General features: G+C 45.5%; 1 protein-coding gene across 2 annotated transcripts in view; it reads left to right on the top strand.

Annotated features, from left to right (window-relative positions):
• CILK1 (ciliogenesis associated kinase 1) overlaps positions 1-17,447 on the top strand; it is a 51,234-nt gene extending 33,787 nt beyond the window's left edge. For both annotated transcript variants that reach the window (XM_037054930.1, XM_037054940.1), the window contains 9 exons: positions 2,652-2,784; positions 3,480-3,651; positions 6,325-6,492; positions 8,525-8,845; positions 10,274-10,464; positions 10,580-10,731; positions 11,812-11,940; positions 14,482-14,604; positions 15,627-17,447. In XM_037054930.1, the coding sequence (XP_036910825.1) occupies positions 2,652-2,784; positions 3,480-3,651; positions 6,325-6,492; positions 8,525-8,845; positions 10,274-10,464; positions 10,580-10,731; positions 11,812-11,940; positions 14,482-14,604; positions 15,627-15,781 (1,544 nt within the window). In that variant the 3' untranslated portion in view covers positions 15,782-17,447. The remainder of the gene's footprint in view (positions 1-2,651; positions 2,785-3,479; positions 3,652-6,324; positions 6,493-8,524; positions 8,846-10,273; positions 10,465-10,579; positions 10,732-11,811; positions 11,941-14,481; positions 14,605-15,626) is intronic.
• The last annotated feature ends 488 nt before the right edge of the window (positions 17,448-17,935 follow it).

The raw sequence follows: 17,935 nt of genomic DNA, 5'->3' as shown, positions 1-17,935 counted from the left end.
TGTAGGAAATGGAGTAGCCAAAGGACTTATAAGCATAACCCATGGACGTGAACAATGGTGTGTGGGGGGAGGGGGTTGCCTGAGGGACTGGAAGGTGCTGGGTGCAGGGGGGCAAAGGGGGAAAATCAGGACAACTGTAATAGTATAATCAGTAAAATATGATTTTTAAAAAGAATACTTGTATCTGAGTACAAGTCGACGTGATGGGATGAACAGAGTAGGAGAAGATGCAACTTTGTGGAGGGGTGTTGTGGGTGTTGGCAGTGGGGCTTGGGAGCTGGAGGACAAATGAGTCATTATAAGAGAGATGCCACATAAGTTTGGAAATAATAGTAGCCCAGTGTAAGGAGAAAAGTGGAGTCTAAGAGGAGAAACAGCATTAATCTGGACTTGAGAGGACCAGAACCACAAATCAAGGTTTAGCTATGTGCATTGAGGGGGACAGAATAGAGCTCCCTAGTATATCAGCTGTGAGCACATTTCTTGGTAGGATTGTGAACAATTCACCCACCCACCGTGACTCACTTTTCCCATCTGCTCAGTAAGAAAACAATGCCCACCATTTCATTTCTCACTGGGGTGTTTCTAATACTTTTAAGTTCTTAGGAAGAGAGACCATGGGCTCATGGTTCATACATTTTAAGGGACTTCAGGAGTCTTCCTGGGTGCATTGACAAAAGATACTCTCTAATAACTGCTTGAGCGTTTTCACATTCTTAAGTCACATCCGAGATGCAGTGAGCATGCAGTCAGGCCTCCTGGCAGCTGGGTGGCGCTCTGAAGAGCAGAAGGTCCAAGCACAATGACTCAGATGCACTAAGTCTTAGAACAGACCTCGCCCACTCTGTGGGCGTCGATCATCTTTGTTTATTAGGCTAAGAACAGGCCATCCAAATGTGCCCACAGCAGAAATTCTTTCTTTTATTTTGAAGGCCATTTTTTATTAATACTGAATTATTGTTTGAATTTATTGAGTTGACAGCCTCAAGTTTGGTTCTTCCTATAATTTGGATTTAATTTACTCTCGATCTGATTACAATACTTAAGAAGTTGGTGTGAGGGAGGCCATTACGTATTCATCGGTACGATGGTAGGATAGAGAATGAGCGAAGTCTGGATGACAGATTGGGGTCCATAGAGACAAAGAGTGCAAGGGTACCGCAATGTTACAGGGGATCAATACAGTGACCCTGATCGGGACACACTTTACACATATTGGTGGTAAGTATTGGAAAATGAATTTATCTCTTTAGATAGACTGGAAGGAGTTCAGCCTTGTGAAATAATTTAGAAAAGAGCCATGGAAGGTTTCTTTCTGTGTGTGTGTGTGTGTGTGTGTGTGTGTGTGCGCGCGCGCGCGCGCACGTGCCCGCACGTAGGACATTGACAAGGGAAAGACAGAGTTTAAATAGTCAGGAGTGTGAGAACCCAGACAGGCCGGAGCGAGGAAGGCCTGCTTGAAAGTGACAGTACAGGGGCAGTGGCCCGAGAAGGGCACGCAGGACAGATAGCGGGTATTTCGGTGAAAAATGTGACAGTTCCGTGACTGTCTGGGGAGAGGTGGGTCCAGCCTTACTACAAGGTGTCTGGGCATGTTATCAAAGGTTCAAGGAGAGATGGTTGGGGCAGGTTGCTGTGGGATGGCAGTGACATCAGTGCTGTCATTAGACACGTCTAGGAAAGGGTGGAGAAGGCGCATTAGATGTGGAGGTCGGGGCATTACCAGCACAGAGGTGGTTGAGCAAGAGCAAAGATCTTCAGTGAGGGCCATTAATTTCTCCCATAATGTGCTAGTTAGGAACCAACTTTCACATCCTTGGTAATAGTGCATAACAACTAACACCATTTAGCAGTATTAACTAAATGGTGTTGAAATGGGGTTGAATTTCCAGTTTGGGTGTTGCATTAAGTTTAGGGTCACATACAGTAGTGAGTATGTCAGCGAGACTCTCTGTAAGGGGAGGGCTCTGGGTTTTCAGAGCCATGTGTCACTACTCAGTGGCTGTCTGGGTGCATCCGGAAGGCTGGCAGGTTGGGTGTCTCCCGCATGCACCCCAGAGCTTTGCTGTAGCTGAGACCTGCTTCCCATGCGACGAGTTACCTTTCTTTGCCTTTCCTAATGTAAGCTGCAGCTGTACCTGTCCTTCTTCATTAGGCCAAGTAGTATTTGACATTTAAACATCTGTTGCAGCACACACCAGAATCTCAGCTATGAGGAAGTCATATTCAGAAGTCCCTTGTTTCTTGAACAAAAATTGTGATTGTGTTTCTGCTGTGGTATAAACTCTCAGTACCCATAAGACTTTTCTTTTTGAAATATTTTTTCTTAGATGAGAATTTCTTTTTGCAAAGTTATCTCAGCCCAGTAACTGCATTTTGATATTTTAAAAGAAGTTTTCTCTCTTGGCAAAAAAAAATTATGAAGGTCAACTTTGGAATAATTTTACATTTTGAATTCATCAAGGGGAAATGAATGAAGTCCTTTGAGAGGTCCAGAGGACTCTGCATTATCAGTGGGATGAATGTGTAGAGGCTTCAGTGTCACGCCAGACTACTTTTGAAATTATAGCTTTTATGACAGGGCAGTACAGCTGCAAAGAGTAATGCAGAGGCAAGCTCGCCTGTGGATTCCTTCTCCACTGTCTCTCCAGGCTTCTTCCATCGGGACCTAAAGCCCGAGAACCTCCTCTGCATGGGACCAGAACTTGTGAAAATTGCAGACTTTGGATTGGCCCGAGAAATCCGATCAAGACCTCCCTACACAGATTATGTATCTACCAGATGGTGAATACCGTTTTCCTCAAAATTATTTAATTACATGTGTTTAAAACTATGTCACTATACTGAGGATAATAATGTCACAAACATTAACTTTTCACTTAGAAACGGTGCAGTTTAAAACACGCATTTGTAGGTATGTTGGCATCGTGCAAGGTTTAAAAGCTTGTGTTGTAAGTAATTTTCAAAGGAAGTCCATTATGCTTTTCCATAATATAAATAGTATTTCATAGACCTTCCTAAAGACTGTTTATTAAGAGAGTTGTATGAAAGATTCTCCAAAGACCTGTCTGAATTACTAGATTATTGCTATTATTCAAACTTCCAGACCCTAAGTTTCTGATGTAAGCAGTTGGCCTTGACCAAGAGGTATACATTCAAAGGTTTTATGTTCTCTCTCTCTCTTTTCCTCTTCTCTCACATTCTCTCTTTTCCTCACTTTTACCCCTCACTCTCTGTTTCTCGAAGTGTCTGCAGGGAGGAGTCCTGTAGAGACACACTCAGTGGAAAATACCGTAAGACAGAGAAGCCCTGTTCACCACTGCCACCCCAGCAGTTGGCGGTGATCATGCGTGCATGTGCCACTCTGAGCTAGACGGAAAATGGACATTTATAAACTCTGTCGCTGAGAACTGATGACACATTTAATTTACTTCTGGCCCATGGGAGCACTAACACACAGGTCGCCTTTGTGCCTCCAGGTACAGGGCCCCGGAAGTGCTCCTGAGGTCCACCAACTACAGCTCCCCCATCGACATGTGGGCCGTGGGCTGCATCATGGCTGAAGTGTACACCCTCCGGCCGCTCTTCCCTGGGGCCAGTGAAATTGACACCATCTTCAAAATTTGCCAAGTACTGGGGACTCCGAAAAAGGTAATGACGTGGAACGAAGGCTTGTGGGCCACAGCCAGCTCCTCGTCCCTCTGGCTTCCACCCTGTGCAGTGCTGGCACAGTGATCACCTGCTGTCCTAGAATCACTCCCAAAACCTCAGTGACCCTCTACTGCCCACATTCTTAGACACAGCCGCCTGGCTTCCTCCTCTTGCTCTCTAGTAGAAGACATTTGTCACAACTCCCTCTGCTTGTTTCTCTATGGTGCCTTGCCTGCCCTGCCAAGTTTCTCTATTCTCATGGCTACAGCACTTGTAAACTATTCAGAAGTCTCCTACCTGTAACCCGCAGCCCGCATCTCCCTCCTTTGTAGCTCCATTCACACACGCACAACTCTCTGGGGTTTCCTCCTGACACCCTCCCGTCACTTCAGACTCAGCACGTCTGACACAGTGTGCCTTTTTCAAAAACTTCTTCCAGAGAACACAGACACGTTGGGATGTTTTACGCACTTCTGACCTTACATGTTACGTTCTACACTTTAGTTACTTTTTATACTTCTAAATTAGTTATTTATGCGTTTTATTGTTTTACATCATCACTGATTCTGTGATTTCTTTCCGTTGTGCTGAGACATAGTTGACACACGTTGTTGTACAAGTTCAAGGTGCACCCAACCTCTTTTTGTTTGCCCCCAGCTAGTGTCCTTCCTTCATTCTCCGTGTCTGTCTGAGGTCCCATCCTGATCCCAGAGCCCCAGCCTTGAGGCTGCATTTCCCTTTGGCCTTCTCTCCTTCCCTTGTTCCTCTTCCCCTTACCTGAGCATTGGGTCCTTAAACCTTGTTGAATATCACTGCACAGTATCTCTCACGTGGCTCTCGTCCTCGGAGCGCGCCATCACCACCACCACAGACTGGGCCGTGCTAGCCCTCCCTGCCTTCAAGTCTTTGCCCTCTAATGTATCCTTCAGTCTGCAGCCAGTTCACCTTCTTAAAGAACAGCTCTGGTACTCTACCTCCCTCCTCAAAATATTTGCTGGCTCCCCATCACCCAGCCCCCTTAAATGTCATCCCTTGTCCCTCATTCACACCTGTAGCCCCAAACCTGTACCCCCTACCCAGCTGAAGGTCCCTCCAGGGCCCCAGCATGCTCTTCCGAGGCCCTGCCAGAACCTTTCCCCTCACTGTTCCTCCAGTCCCCGCCCCATCTTCCTTCCATGTGCTCTGTGTTGTTAATATAGTTATCTGTGTACATACCTGTTTCCTGATTCACTCATTCGGGTCAAGGATTTGCCTTGTGTATGTTTGTGTTTCTTTTCCCAGGTCCTAGCACCATTGCTGATACAAACCAGTCTCAAAAAAAAATTATCAAGTCATTTGAATGAGTCATTAATGGCACCTCTTCAAGATTTCCAGGGTCTCCTTCCTGCTGGACTCTCTCCCTCTTCCAGATGACTGTATCTTGCCTCTCTTGTGACCTTCATTACTTTTTATTCTGTGTATTGTTTTTAAGTAAACATCTTATTTTCTCCTTTGGACAGTGATATCCTTAAAGGAAGGACTGACATCAGATTATTTTGGGTACCCAACACCGCACCTACAGTGGGCGAGCAGGGACTTCTAAGTAAATGAATGTTACAAACCATGTGCAATGCCACTTTCACCTTGTTTTACCAAAAAAAAGCAACTATACCAGAATGTGTCTTATAAAATAGTGGAGTGTTGGAACTCGAAGGAGACCTAAAAATTATTTGTGCATTTTTTTTCCTGTCCTTCGCTCCTGTATTTAGTATTGTTAAGGTGGTAAGTGACCCGGGCTGTGAAAGAATTCACAAAGAGAAGAAAGTGTAGAGAATAAAGTTTTTATTCGCTCTCCAAGGAAAGAGAGGGGCACGGTGTGGAGAGATACACCTGGGGGCTTGGAGTTTGTACTGGATTGAAAAAGGGTGGGGGTGGCTGCTGTGGGGCCCCAGGGCTGTGGGGAGTTCCAGTGGAGGAACTGTAACCAGAGGCTGCAGGTCCTGCCCACGTCCTCTTCTGCCTGTGGCTGTAGGGACCAGTCAGTTCTGTTCTTGCTTCCAGTAGTTTCCAGTCCTGGGGACAAGCTCAGAAGAGTAAAAGGGCAGTCATGTTCAACCAGGTCACAGGCCTGCTAGGAAATGGTGCCACAATAGCAACTGGGTCTGGCTTTGTCCTTTCAGGTATGACGGGTGGAACAGTGGAGAACTTGAGATTGGGCGGGACAGCTTTCTTTACTGCTGGACTTCTCGGCATGTGTATTTTGAATCATCAAAATGGGGATATGTAGATTTTGACAAATTTATTTAATTGAGGACAAAGTATTTTGTTTTATTCTCCCCACCCCCAAATATCTGTCTCACTAGCAGTTTCCAAAACCTCTGTCTTATGGAACACAATTGGGAAAACAGTAATTTGGTTCAACCCTCAAATCTCGAAAGGACCTGTCTTGTGGTAAAGTTATCAAACAAATCGGTGGCAAATCTGTGTTCCTTCCACTCTTTCCCCAACTTCATGTACTTCTAGCCTCCCCATTAGCATCCTCCCATGTGTCAGTCATTGCGCACAGTGCCACGCGGGTGGGTGTGGCATGGCAGTGACGTGGTTTCCTTTCTGTCTCAGGCACACAAGCTGGCACAGGAACTCCTGTCCCCGAGGGTTGACCGAACAGGATTTTCTGTGTTTTCCTTCTTTCAGACCGACTGGCCGGAAGGCTACCAACTTTCCAGTGCTATGAACTTCCGCTGGCCACAGTGTGTGCCCAATAACTTAAAGACTCTGGTTCCGAACGCTAGCAGCGAAGCGATTCAACTCCTGAGAGACATGCTCCAGTGGGATCCCAAAAAACGGCCAACAGCTAGTCAGGTTTGCTTCCACTTTCTTCTGTTCAATGCGTTTCTTGTGACGTTTACATCTAACTCCAGATAATTTCTATACATCTTGTTGGAAGTAATTCATTTGGTATTTATGCTTAAAAATAGTAGTGAATACCACTGTTGGTGTATTCTCTTAAAATAGTTTGAAACTCATGTAAAGGCATAGTTAAGATTTAACCTGTGGTTGCTTTGAAGACTGGCGTACAGTTCACATGACACATCACCGTATGTGTGGAAATGAAAATAGATGTATATCTACCTGTATTTGGAACATGTTGTCAAATATGTTCTCTATGAGTTGAAATCATGGAACTATTTGTTTATTCGCTAGTGCTGGTTGTTGAAAGGGAATTTGAAATTATCTTGTAAAATCCAACTTGCTCACTTTTCAGATGATGGAACGAGCAATGGGATAGAGTTTGGGATAATAACTGAGATTAGCATGTTATAGCACTTTGCAGTTTATAAATGCTGAGGAATTTCTTTTTTGTGATTTTAACCCATGAGGTAGGCGTTACCCTTTTCATTCTATAAATGAGGAAACGGAATCTCAGAAAGTTTAAGCAGTCTTCCCTAATCGCTCACTTAGTAAGCAGTTCCGACAGGGCAGCCAACTGCAGCCCAGCCACTCGGGCGGTCTGACTCCATACCTCCTGTGTTCTCCGCCCACCCTCCCCCAGGGCACCTGGTTTACACTAGGAAATGCACCCCGAAGAGGCGTGGCAGGGCTGTGGGCTCCACCACTCCCAGGCCTCCTGCCAGCTGGTTTTTTGCACTGCTTGTGCCCGACCCCTTTTCACCTTGTCTCATTGACGATCACACTGCTCGGGGAATAAAGAACAGTGACCGGAAATGATGATTTGGCTAAGCAAAAGTGACAGCAACATTTGAGACAGTGCCGATGTGATGTTAGAATTTGTGAGAGCTGCAGAGATGGTAATTGGGGGTTAAAGGTCTGCAGAAAAGAAGCTTTCTGATGAACTCAGTGTTTTACGAGATGCACACAGAAATGAAAAGAAGATTCTATAACAAGGAACTAAGGAAGCAATGTGTGCTTTTAATAGTGTCAGAAAAGCTAAAAGTGCCGCTCACACAGTTGAGACTTCAGAGAATGGGACTGCAGAGGAGACTCCCAGTTCGATGCCGGAGTCCAGGACCTGCCCCAGGGCATCCACGTCGCTGGCCTCTATGTTTGTGTTCACATCGGTGCTTATCGATGTTTACAGCCATGTCCCAGAATGAGTAAGAAAGGTTATGCTAAGATTGGTAATTTTCATTCAGAGAGACTAGGGAAAATGGAGTATTTCAGAAGAACTTGTGAGATTTATCTTTTGGCTGTCTAGAGAACCCGAATATTCAGAACAGCTAACAAGGTTTGGTGGCTAGTTGTACAACTATACCATGTATTGTACTCTCGGCGTTCCTGGGGTACCAGCGGATGCCCTTGTTCATTGTACACCTGATTCTTCAGGGTCCTCTGGGATCATTGTGTTTGCCTGTTTCGGTTTTACGTTAGTTATTTCTCTTTCTCTGGCATGAGGAAATGGGCTTAGAAAGGTGAAGCATCATATTGAAGACGCACAGCAAGTTAGTTACAAAGCTAGCTAGGACCTGTGTTGAGCCAGAATACTTTTCCGAAGGAGCAAAGGTAATAGCAGTATAACTGGCTGCTTCAGCCAGATCAGTGGAAGTCCGTGCATTTGATGCTGTTTTAGGAAAAATTCACGGGTGTTACAGATTGAAGCTGCTGTTTGATATGGGGAGGGGGCAAACACAGGTTTACAGTTTGAGTGCACCAAACACAGCATTTATTCTTGTGTTATTTTTGATTAAATGTTGTATTAGTTTCCATACATACAACTATAAACCTGCTTTTGCCCTACCCCGTAGTTGGTTTGGGCTAAGAGACTGTAGTAAACAGTTTCTTACTACAATCACACAGAATGTAGCCCCGTGAGCCCGATGGTGTTAACCTTCCTGGCTAGACTTTTCTCCTAAAGCAGCCACGTATGTCATTCCAGGCACTTCGATATCCTTACTTCCAGATTGGGCACCCACTGGGCAGCACCACGCAGAGCCTTCAGGATTCAGGGAAACCACAGAAGGACGGCCTGGAAAAGGCAGGCCCACCTCCTCACCTGAAGCCAGTCCCTCCTGCCCAGCCCCCAACCAAACCACACACGCGGATTTCTTCGAGACAGCATCAAGCCGGCCAGCCCCCTCCGCAGCTCATGTGCCCCTACAAAGCAGAGGCTTCCAGGACAGACCACCCGAGCCATCTTCCAGAGGACGAGCCAAGCCCCTTGCTCTTCCCGTCCCTCCACGCCAAGAACCCTCCAGCGGTAAGCAGGGAAGATGCACTGGTGGGCCTCGTACCTGGCCTGTTCCTCTTCTGACTTCACTTAATGTGTGAACTGGCTTCTTTTTTAGCACCTAAAGTGGAATTATAATAAATTTGTCATGACAATATCATGGAATTGTAAAGAGAGCTTTGGCCTTGGAGTCAGAGGTCTGAGTTCAAGTTCAGGCCCTGCCTATTAACCACAGTGCTGTGGTGGTTGCAGGTGGGACGCTGCAGCCAGATTGCCAGGGTCTCACGCCTCGGCTCTGCCGTTTCACGGCTCGGTCGGCCTATGCACCTTCCCAGGCCTCTCCAGTCCTCGTTTCCTCTCTGTAACATAGGGATGACAGTAGCACCCGTCTGACAGAATTTTTCTGAGGACTAAATGAGTTAATATTTGAAAGAGTATGAGCTAGTACCTGGTGCCAAGGAAGAACTTGGTAAGTATTAGTCGTTGTTACCAATCCCTGTGGACCCGGTTTCTGTAAGAGGAGATCACCGTGTCTGTCTTGCCCACTGACAGGGCTCTTCATGGGCAGCAAAGGTCCTTGGGAAGATGTTCTGAGAATCCCAAAGAGCCGTACTTGTCTTTGTAGGTTGTTACTCCCGTGGATGCCATCAGTGGTGGGGAATGTTGGCAATAATTGAGTCCAGGTCTTTTTCTCCTCTTGGGCTGGAGTCTAAAAGGAGACAGCGAGTGATAGATTTAGACAAACGATCCCCTGACAAGAATGTGTAGTCAGCAGTCACTTTATAATGCTGTGCAAACATCGGCTTGTCCAACACCTTTATGCAAACGCAGTGCTTTCTCTGTCAACTAGCATTCATGCTGTGAGCACTGGCCCCCGGCCGGCACGATGTGGAACGCTGCGGGGCTCACAAGGCTGGTGTCTCCAGGCTGCTCGCTGTCCCCCAGCCCCAGACTTGGAAGCGGTGTGTCTGGAAATTTCCCAGAATGATACCTCATTCTGTAGTGAAATCGTGTCCAGGTCTACCAAGAAGGCGAAGAAACCATGGCTTGTGCTGTTTTCTGTAAAAGCAGGATGAGGGACATCTTAGCTATTTTCTCTTCCATCTTTATTTATAACACCATAAATCATGTTACTTCTTTGAGAGGAGACCAGATTGAGAATCCAGCCATCTTCCTAGTTTTGGAGAGGTACCTAGAATTTTGTTTTTAAAACCCTTATCTTACACAACTCAGGGGGCCCCCCAGGATGAGAAACAGTGGAGCCTCTGCAGGGCAGGCGAGAGACGGAAGTCTGGGAGTGTGTTTCCCAGTTGCCCTTTCAGTGAGCAGTGCCTGTTAGGGAGCGAGAGACCCCAGGACCCTCCTTTTTGTGACCAGGAAAGTTCAGAGTAGGGATTGCCCCTGGGTGAGCACCATTCATGCCAAGCACTGCCTTTTCCTCTCTCCTGGTAAACGCAGAAAATCCTGCCGGGGCTGGAGCACAAAAACGGTGAGATCAAACCAAAGAGCAGGAGAAGGTGGGGCCTCGTTTCCAGGTCAACGAAGGATTCTGACGACTGGGCCAACTTGGATGACTTGGAGTTCAGCTCGTCCCTCCCCAGGACTGACCTGAAAAACAAGAAAAGACAGAGTGACGAGACCCTCTGCAGGCAAGTGTGCGGCTTCTGTCTGTGAGCGGACTGAACCTGGGATTGGTGAGGGGATCTTTACTGATCCGATGAGGGTTCTGTCTTGCTTGACCTAAGCCGCATTCTCTCGATTCAGATTTGAGAGTGTTCTGGACCTGAAGAAACCCTCTGAGCCCGTGGGGACAGGAAACAGCGCCCCCACCCAGACTTCCTATCAGAGGCGAGACACGCCAACCCTGAGATCGGCAGCCAAACAGCACTACTTGAAGCACTCCCGATACTTGCCTGGTAAGAATGTAAACACTTGCCTTTTCTTGGACCATTGATTGGTAAGAAACCGTTTCCCTGGAGTCACGTGTTCAGAGATCCTGTTTTGGAAGGCAAGTGCTTGGGGCTTCTCTTCTGAACTGGTGGGAACATCACAAAAATATCTGCTGGAGCCCAGGCCTCATATTTTTACTTTGTATAGTTGCCTAAAATAAGAAATTTGGAAGAGGAAACTGGGTGTAGCCCCCAGGGAGGGAGGAACTGGTAAAAGCCAGGCCTCATGCCTGGGGTCTCTGGCCCAGAAATCTGCAGTGCCTGACGCAGTGGGAACGTGGTTGGTTTTCCCTTTTCCAGAGGGAAAGTGGTTTGGCTTGAGGTTAAGGTCAAGGCAACCTTGGACATGAGGGAGTCAGTGAAGCTCACTGGTACAGACTGGAGTCATTAGCATGGGATGGCGCCAGTGGTCCAGGTCAGGTGAGAAGGTGGAATCTCGGACAACAGGAGACAGAAAGAGGGGAGAGAGCTGCAGAGGTCGGGGCTTTGCAGGAGGGCAGAGAGGAATTTAGATGACAGAAAGACAGTGGTCTGTGAGGGGGACAAGTAGGAACGTCCAGGGGCACTCAGGCCCAGGATGGCACCAGCAGGGTTCAAGACATAAGACCTGGGACAGACGTGTGTAGAAGTGTGAGACACCTCTCTCAGGTCACCTACTGGTGAAATGACACACCCAGCCTGAAAATAGCTTCTTCCCTTTTCAGTTTTTGCTTAGGTTCTTTTTTTTTTTTTTAAGATTTTATTTACTTATCTTTAGAGGGGAAGGGAAGGAGAGAGGGAGAGAGAAACATCAATGGTTGCCTCTCGTGAGTCCCCTGCTGGGAACTGGCCTGTAACCCAGGCATGTGCCCTGACTGGGAATCGAACCGTGATCCTCTGGTTCGCAGGCCCGCGCTCAATCCACTGAGCTGTGCCAGCCAGGGCTTGCTTAGGTTCTTGAACCTCAGAAACTTTTGACAAATTGGGTTCCTACATTAATTTCGTCTCTGAAGTCTGGTGCAAGATTAAATGCATATTTTGAATTTGAAAACCTTTCTTTCCTATTAGGAATAAATATGAGAAATGGCATCCTTCCGACTCCAGGCAAGGATTTTATTCCATCTAATCCATGGTCTAGTTCTGGTTTGTCTGGAAAGTCTTCAGGGACGGTATCAGTGATCAGCAAAATAAATTCAGGTGAGTGCTAATTATTAGCCCCAAGATGGCAAGAAGCAGATTCTCTGGGGGTGGCAGAGTGGGCACAGAGACAAGGGTACAAGCTGTGGAACCACAGGGGCTTTTCTGGGACGAGAACCCTGGGCCTGTTTTCCAGGCCCGTGCGCCTGTTCTCTTTTGTCAGCAGGACCCTAGGACTCAAACAGCTCCATGGGATCTTCCTTCAAGAGTATCTGGGGAGAAGGCATAGTCTTTCTTAGCTCGTGGGAAAAACAAAAATAACTTTACAAAGTCTGACTTCTGAGGCCCCCCTCTGTGGTGGGCGACCTCCAGAAGTCAAGCTCAACTCCGTCTGCCCTGCTCCAGCTTGTCCTTTGCATCTGATAGCCCAGCCCCAGCCCAGGGCGTCAGCACTTCCAGTTGGAAGATAGTTTGGAAGGATAGTTTTAATTGGGTACGTAAGTAAGTGCATTTCGGAAGCTCTGCAGGCTGACTCACCTCATTCCCAGCCAACTTGTTTCCCACACTGCCTTCCCTCACAGGGCAGCCCTGCTCTGTGCCGCTCCCCTCCCACCTCCCAGGTAAACATCTGCGCTTGACTTCTTTCTGCCTTTATCCATTACATGCTCATTTATTTCAAGGAATACAAAAAGGAAGAAAATAATATATCAGTACCCACATACACATTGCCAGCTTAAGAAGTCACACTTCGGAAAGAGACCCAAAGCCCAATGTGCAGGCCTTCCCTCCCCTTCCCTCTCTTCAGCTCCCGCCTGATTGGGGTGTTTATTATTTCTGTGTTTTTAAAAGACATATACATGAAATATATAGTATGGTTTTGCATGTTTTAAAATTTATGTGCATATAATTCTGGAGCTTCACTTCACTCATTTTAATAATTATGTATTCATATGTAGCAATTATACATCTATAGAATACATATCATATTATATATATATCATATAACATATAATATGTATAACTATATAGTACCATCATTTATTACTTTACTAGACCATAATTTATTTATCCTCTCTCTTCTTGATGAACATGTAAGTGGCTTATAATTTTTGCTATTAGAAACTTCGCTGAAAGGACCTTGCCGTGCGGCTATGTGAGGGTCTCTCTGGGTGTGATGTAAGCGCGCTAGGTTAAAGGGTGTGTTCATCTTCGACTTCACAGATGTTGCCAAATTGCTCTCCAGAAGGGTGTGGGAGTTGTGCTGCATCCTTGATGGCACTTGGTACTGTCGAGATTGTAAAATTTGTGCTAATGCAATGGGTGTGAAATGGCGTTTATTTTGGCTTCAACATGCATGTCCTGTTTACTTATGAGGTTGAGCATCTTTTCTTGTGTTTATTGACTGTATGTTTCATCCCTTTTGTGACGTTACCTGTTCACATTCCCTTCTCCTTTTTCTTCTTATCTGTCTCTCCACCAAAAACTCGGAGTCTGCTCCAGCTGACCAACTCGGCGCCTCGGGCGTGCATCCCAGCCCGTAGTTCCCACTCTGCTCTGAGCCATTTGCCGAGAACACTCTGTTGGGAAGACACAGAGAAGCTCTTCCACTCAGGGTCTCTTTTCTTAATGGCTGTAACTTCCATTTGTATAATGGCCATAATAACATTCCTATTATTCTGTGTGTAGCGTTAAGCCTTAATAATAAGGATTATAGATATTCATTCCCCCATCTAATATACTCATATATTGATTACTTGCTGTATGAAAGGCATTCCATTAACTTCCTAGACTATACAGATGAGTAGTATGTAGTTTGGCCCTTAAAGCACTCTCAAGATGGAACTGACATAATAAGTGAATGTATTTAATGTAGTTTTTTAAAGAGGTTTTTTTTTTAAAGATTTTATTTATTTTTAGAGAGAGGGGAAGGGAGGGAGAAAGAGGGAAACATCCATGTGTGGTTGCCTCTCACGCGCCCTCTAGTGGGATCCTGCCCTGCAGTGCAAGCATGTGCCCTGACTGGGAATAGCACGGGCAACCCTTTGGTTCACAGGTTGGCACTCAATCCACTGAGCTATACCAGTTGGGGCGATTTAATATAGTTTGATAATGGTTAATTATTCTGATTACAGACACAAGTACTTATCATAGAATTACTTGGAATAGCTAAACAGTTAGCATAACTTGTGTGTTGATCAATGAGAAAATGGTTAAGTGAATTATGGTTTAGCCATACCCTAGAATTTGCATATTCTGACAGGGCAGGATAACTCCTCTGTCTTATGAAGTGGAAAAAGCAAATTTCAGAACAGGTTAAACCAATTATACCAAAAAAAGAAAATGCCGGCTTTCTTTTTCTTAACCAACCCAACCCTCCTCCTTTTGGGCGTGGACTACGGAAGCAGCACTGCCCTGCCCCCACCCCGCCCCCCGCATCTCTCTGCAGTGTGCTGTGCTGGAATGCTCTGCTCAGAATATCTTTTATCAGTTCTTCCCCCCTAAATAAAGCCTGACCCCTCACTCTGCACTGCTGGCCTTCAGCCCTGTTGGTGTCATGTGCGCGTGACTTTGCACTAATGAACTCTTGCTTTTGCAAATCAGTTGGTTCCAGCTCTGCGAGTTCCAGCGGACTGACTGGAAACTATCTCTCTTCCTTCCTGAAAAAAGAAGTTGGTTCTGCTGTGCAGAGGGTACACTTGGCACCTATTCCAGACCCTTCCCCTGGTAAGTTCTATTTTGGATTAGTCATAAAGGGATTCAGCAAATAGTCATTAAACACAGGCTTTGTAGTCATAGGCATGAACCGGCGTGCTGGAGGTCTAGGATCCACCAGTGAAGGAGATGGACAAAACTGGTGCCCGTGGAGGGGGAACGTGCACTCTCTAGACAATAAGTGAGCCAGATAAAATGCTCATAGGTGCTAAGGAGAAAAAAGCAGGCAGGAAGTAGGGAATGTGGGGGTTGGAGAGACAGGTGCAAATTGCAATTTTAGATAAGGTAGCCAAAGAAGACCTCACTGCAAAAAGGAGGTGCTAAGTAAATGGGAAGGAGGTGAGTGAGCAAGCTGAGCAGTATGGGTGAGACTGTTCCAGACATGGAATTCTGAAGTGTGCTTTGAGATAGGACAGGCCTGGCATATTCAGCGAACAGCAAAAAGGGAGAGTGCAGGAATGGCATGAGCGAGAGGAGGGAGTGGGGAGAGGAAGTCAGAGAGGTGAGGAGGGGCCCCATGGTGTGAGGCCCTACAGCCACCATAAGCATGTTGTCCCTGATGCTGAGCCACTGGAGGGTTTTGAGCAGAAGAGTGAGGTGATCTGACTTCCATCTTCCAGGCCCACTCAAGTGCTCATTGTCGCTAGACTGAAAGGGAAGAGCACAGCTGGAAGCAGCGACACCAAGCAGGAGGCTAATCATCTAGGCAACGGATGATGCTGAGCTGAGCTGGGGTGGTGGCAATTGAGTTGAGCCAGATTCCAGGTATATTTGGAAGGAAGAGCCTATGGAATTTGCTGGAAGATTACAAGTAGAATAAGAGAAAAGGAGAGGAGACAGGAATGATACCTGTATTTAGCCTGACAGCTATAGAAGCAGGTTGTCTTTAATGGAGAGAGGGAAAACTATGAGTAGGAGGCAAAGTGCTCCTCCTAAGTTCTCATTCTCTTGTATTTTGGTCACAAGATGCATTTATCTGCACTTTGTTTGCATGGGTACCCTATCAGTCAGGTCCACCTTTTTCCTCCGTGCAGGTTATTCTTCCCTGAAGTCTGTGAGACCTCATCCTGGACGACCTTTTTTCCACACCCAGCCTAGAAGTACGCCGGGGTTGATCCCACGGCCTCCGGCTGCGCAGCCAGTGCACGGCCGGACGGACTGGGCTTCCAAGTATGCGTCTCGGCGGTGACAGTCGCAGAGCCCTTTGGAGGGGAAAGCAGGACAGTGTCTCAGCCAACTGGTGTTCTGTCTGCAAGAATCTTTCAGATGGTGTAAAAGCAAACAAACACTTTATAGTTATTCTTCTGAACTAAGACATTTCAATATTCTTTTTTAACTTTTTTTAAAATATTGATTTAAATGCAATATCCTTTTTTTGTACAAAATTATTTTATTCTAATACTGGGTCCCATTATTTTCTTAAACAGCAGCATTTTGTATATATGGATTATGTTTTAGCATTTTATACATTCAACTTTGTAACAAATTTTTAAAAGATTAATTGATTTTCTTTTGGGGGTTCCAGATAATATTTTATACAGATTTTAAAAAATGTAATAATATTGATGCAGTATTGCAACAGGGGTGCAGTTTAAGACTGCATGATAAAGGGTTATTTACTCAATGCGTGTGGATATTTGTGCAGTGGTTACATTTTAAATGTGGTGCATCAGGCACCTCAGGCTTCCCTGGATGATATCAGGACCAGAAAAATGACCTTCTGCTTCACTTTGTTTGGTGTTTGGCCCCCAGATGAAAGAACTCTAAGTAAATATTTTTTGAAATTTCTACAGCACCCTTTATAGTGGTTGGAGGTAGCTAAATAGAACCAGGCTTTATCATGCTGTGTGCCATCACATTCTATTTCTTCCCTTTCAAAATCAGATGGTATATGTACCCACAAAAGGAAAACTTATCAAGCCACGAGTCTCAACGTAAAGGCTAATACAGTCAATGAAACAGATATTCCTGCCAAGATGCATGACCAAAAATCTAAGTTTCAAAGCAGCAGATTTTTAAATTATTTTAACGGATAGAAATTTTCGTTCAGCTCAGTTCTCCAGGCCTGGTTGGGAACATGCAACAAATAATCTTCTCTTCTAGCCAAAATCTCAGGGCCACGTGGGGAGCTGAAAGGATTCATGGCAGAGGTTCCACTTATCTAGGAAGTCACAGTCACCGTGATGTTGATGTCATCGTGTGCCACATTTGGACTTCGAACTCTTAACCCTTGTGTAGTTTCTTTCAACAGTGAGAACTCTATTGACTGGCAGGGGGCTGTTCCATTGAGAGGAATGTTTACAGCAATTTTGAAAACGACAAAGCTAGTTTGAAGACAGAAAAAGTCAAAAGGCGCACTCTCCTCCATCTCTGTAGGACATATTTGCCTCCACTCCTGGTTACCTGAAAGGCCAGAGGACAGGTCACCGCCAGAGAATGCAGTGCAGTCTCAGCAGTGCACTGACTTGCTCTCCTGGGCTCCTGCACTCTCCTATGCTCCAGGCTCCAGGGTACAGAAGCTGAACCCTGTGAAATTGCCATTATCGTAGGTTTAAATGAATATTGGCATTTGGCTATGGGTGAGCCTAATAAGTTGGTAAATTGTCACTTCAGTGTATTAATAATATGTTGCAGCCTGACCTGAACCAATTGTACTGTGGCTCCCAAAAAGCCACAATATAAAGTCAGGAGTAATTTCTGCTTTGGAGAATCTGGCTCAAAAATGTACTTGACCAAGCACTATGATCCTAGGGGCAGGAGAAAAGCACATAATGGATGTGGCTTTGATAGGTAATATTTTCCTGTTAACAAACTGGCGGCTGAGCTTCCAAAAATAAATATCTATGTAAGCACAACTTGAACCTGAATTCATTTCTGTATTATATTCTCCACATGTTATCTAAAGCAACAGAAAATGTGTTTTCAGGAATGAGTCCTTTCCTGAGGTTAATATTTATTTTCTCCTTCTGTATTATGTATACAAAGTAAGTTAATCTATAACCATACCCAGCTTGCTGGAAAGCTGGGTTTAAATTGTAAATACCCCTTAGAGAAAGAAGCAAATGGATTGTGAATACCATATTCTTGACCCTGTAGCTCATGTTAAAGTCATTATATATTTTTTAATTGAAAACCCTTGTTACCTGGTTATTATACATTATAAAGTGGTTTTTCTAATACTTTTGTAGGGCCTGAGTTCAGAGAATATTTTGCTTTTCTTCCTCTTATCTTTCCTTTGTTTACCAGCAAACAACGTCCCTTGGGAAACTAAACACATGTATTCACGAGGAAGTCAAGAAGCTGATGTGCAGTTTCTAGTCAGGAAACTAGAATCCTGGGGAAA

The sequence above is a fragment of the Sturnira hondurensis genome, unplaced genomic scaffold (genome assembly GCF_014824575.4).
Source record: "Sturnira hondurensis isolate 20B ecotype Veracruz unplaced genomic scaffold, ASM1482457v3 Scaffold0000880, whole genome shotgun sequence".
NCBI lineage: Eukaryota > Metazoa > Chordata > Mammalia > Chiroptera > Phyllostomidae > Sturnira > Sturnira hondurensis.
This window is presented reverse-complemented; position numbering and strand designations above follow the sequence as displayed.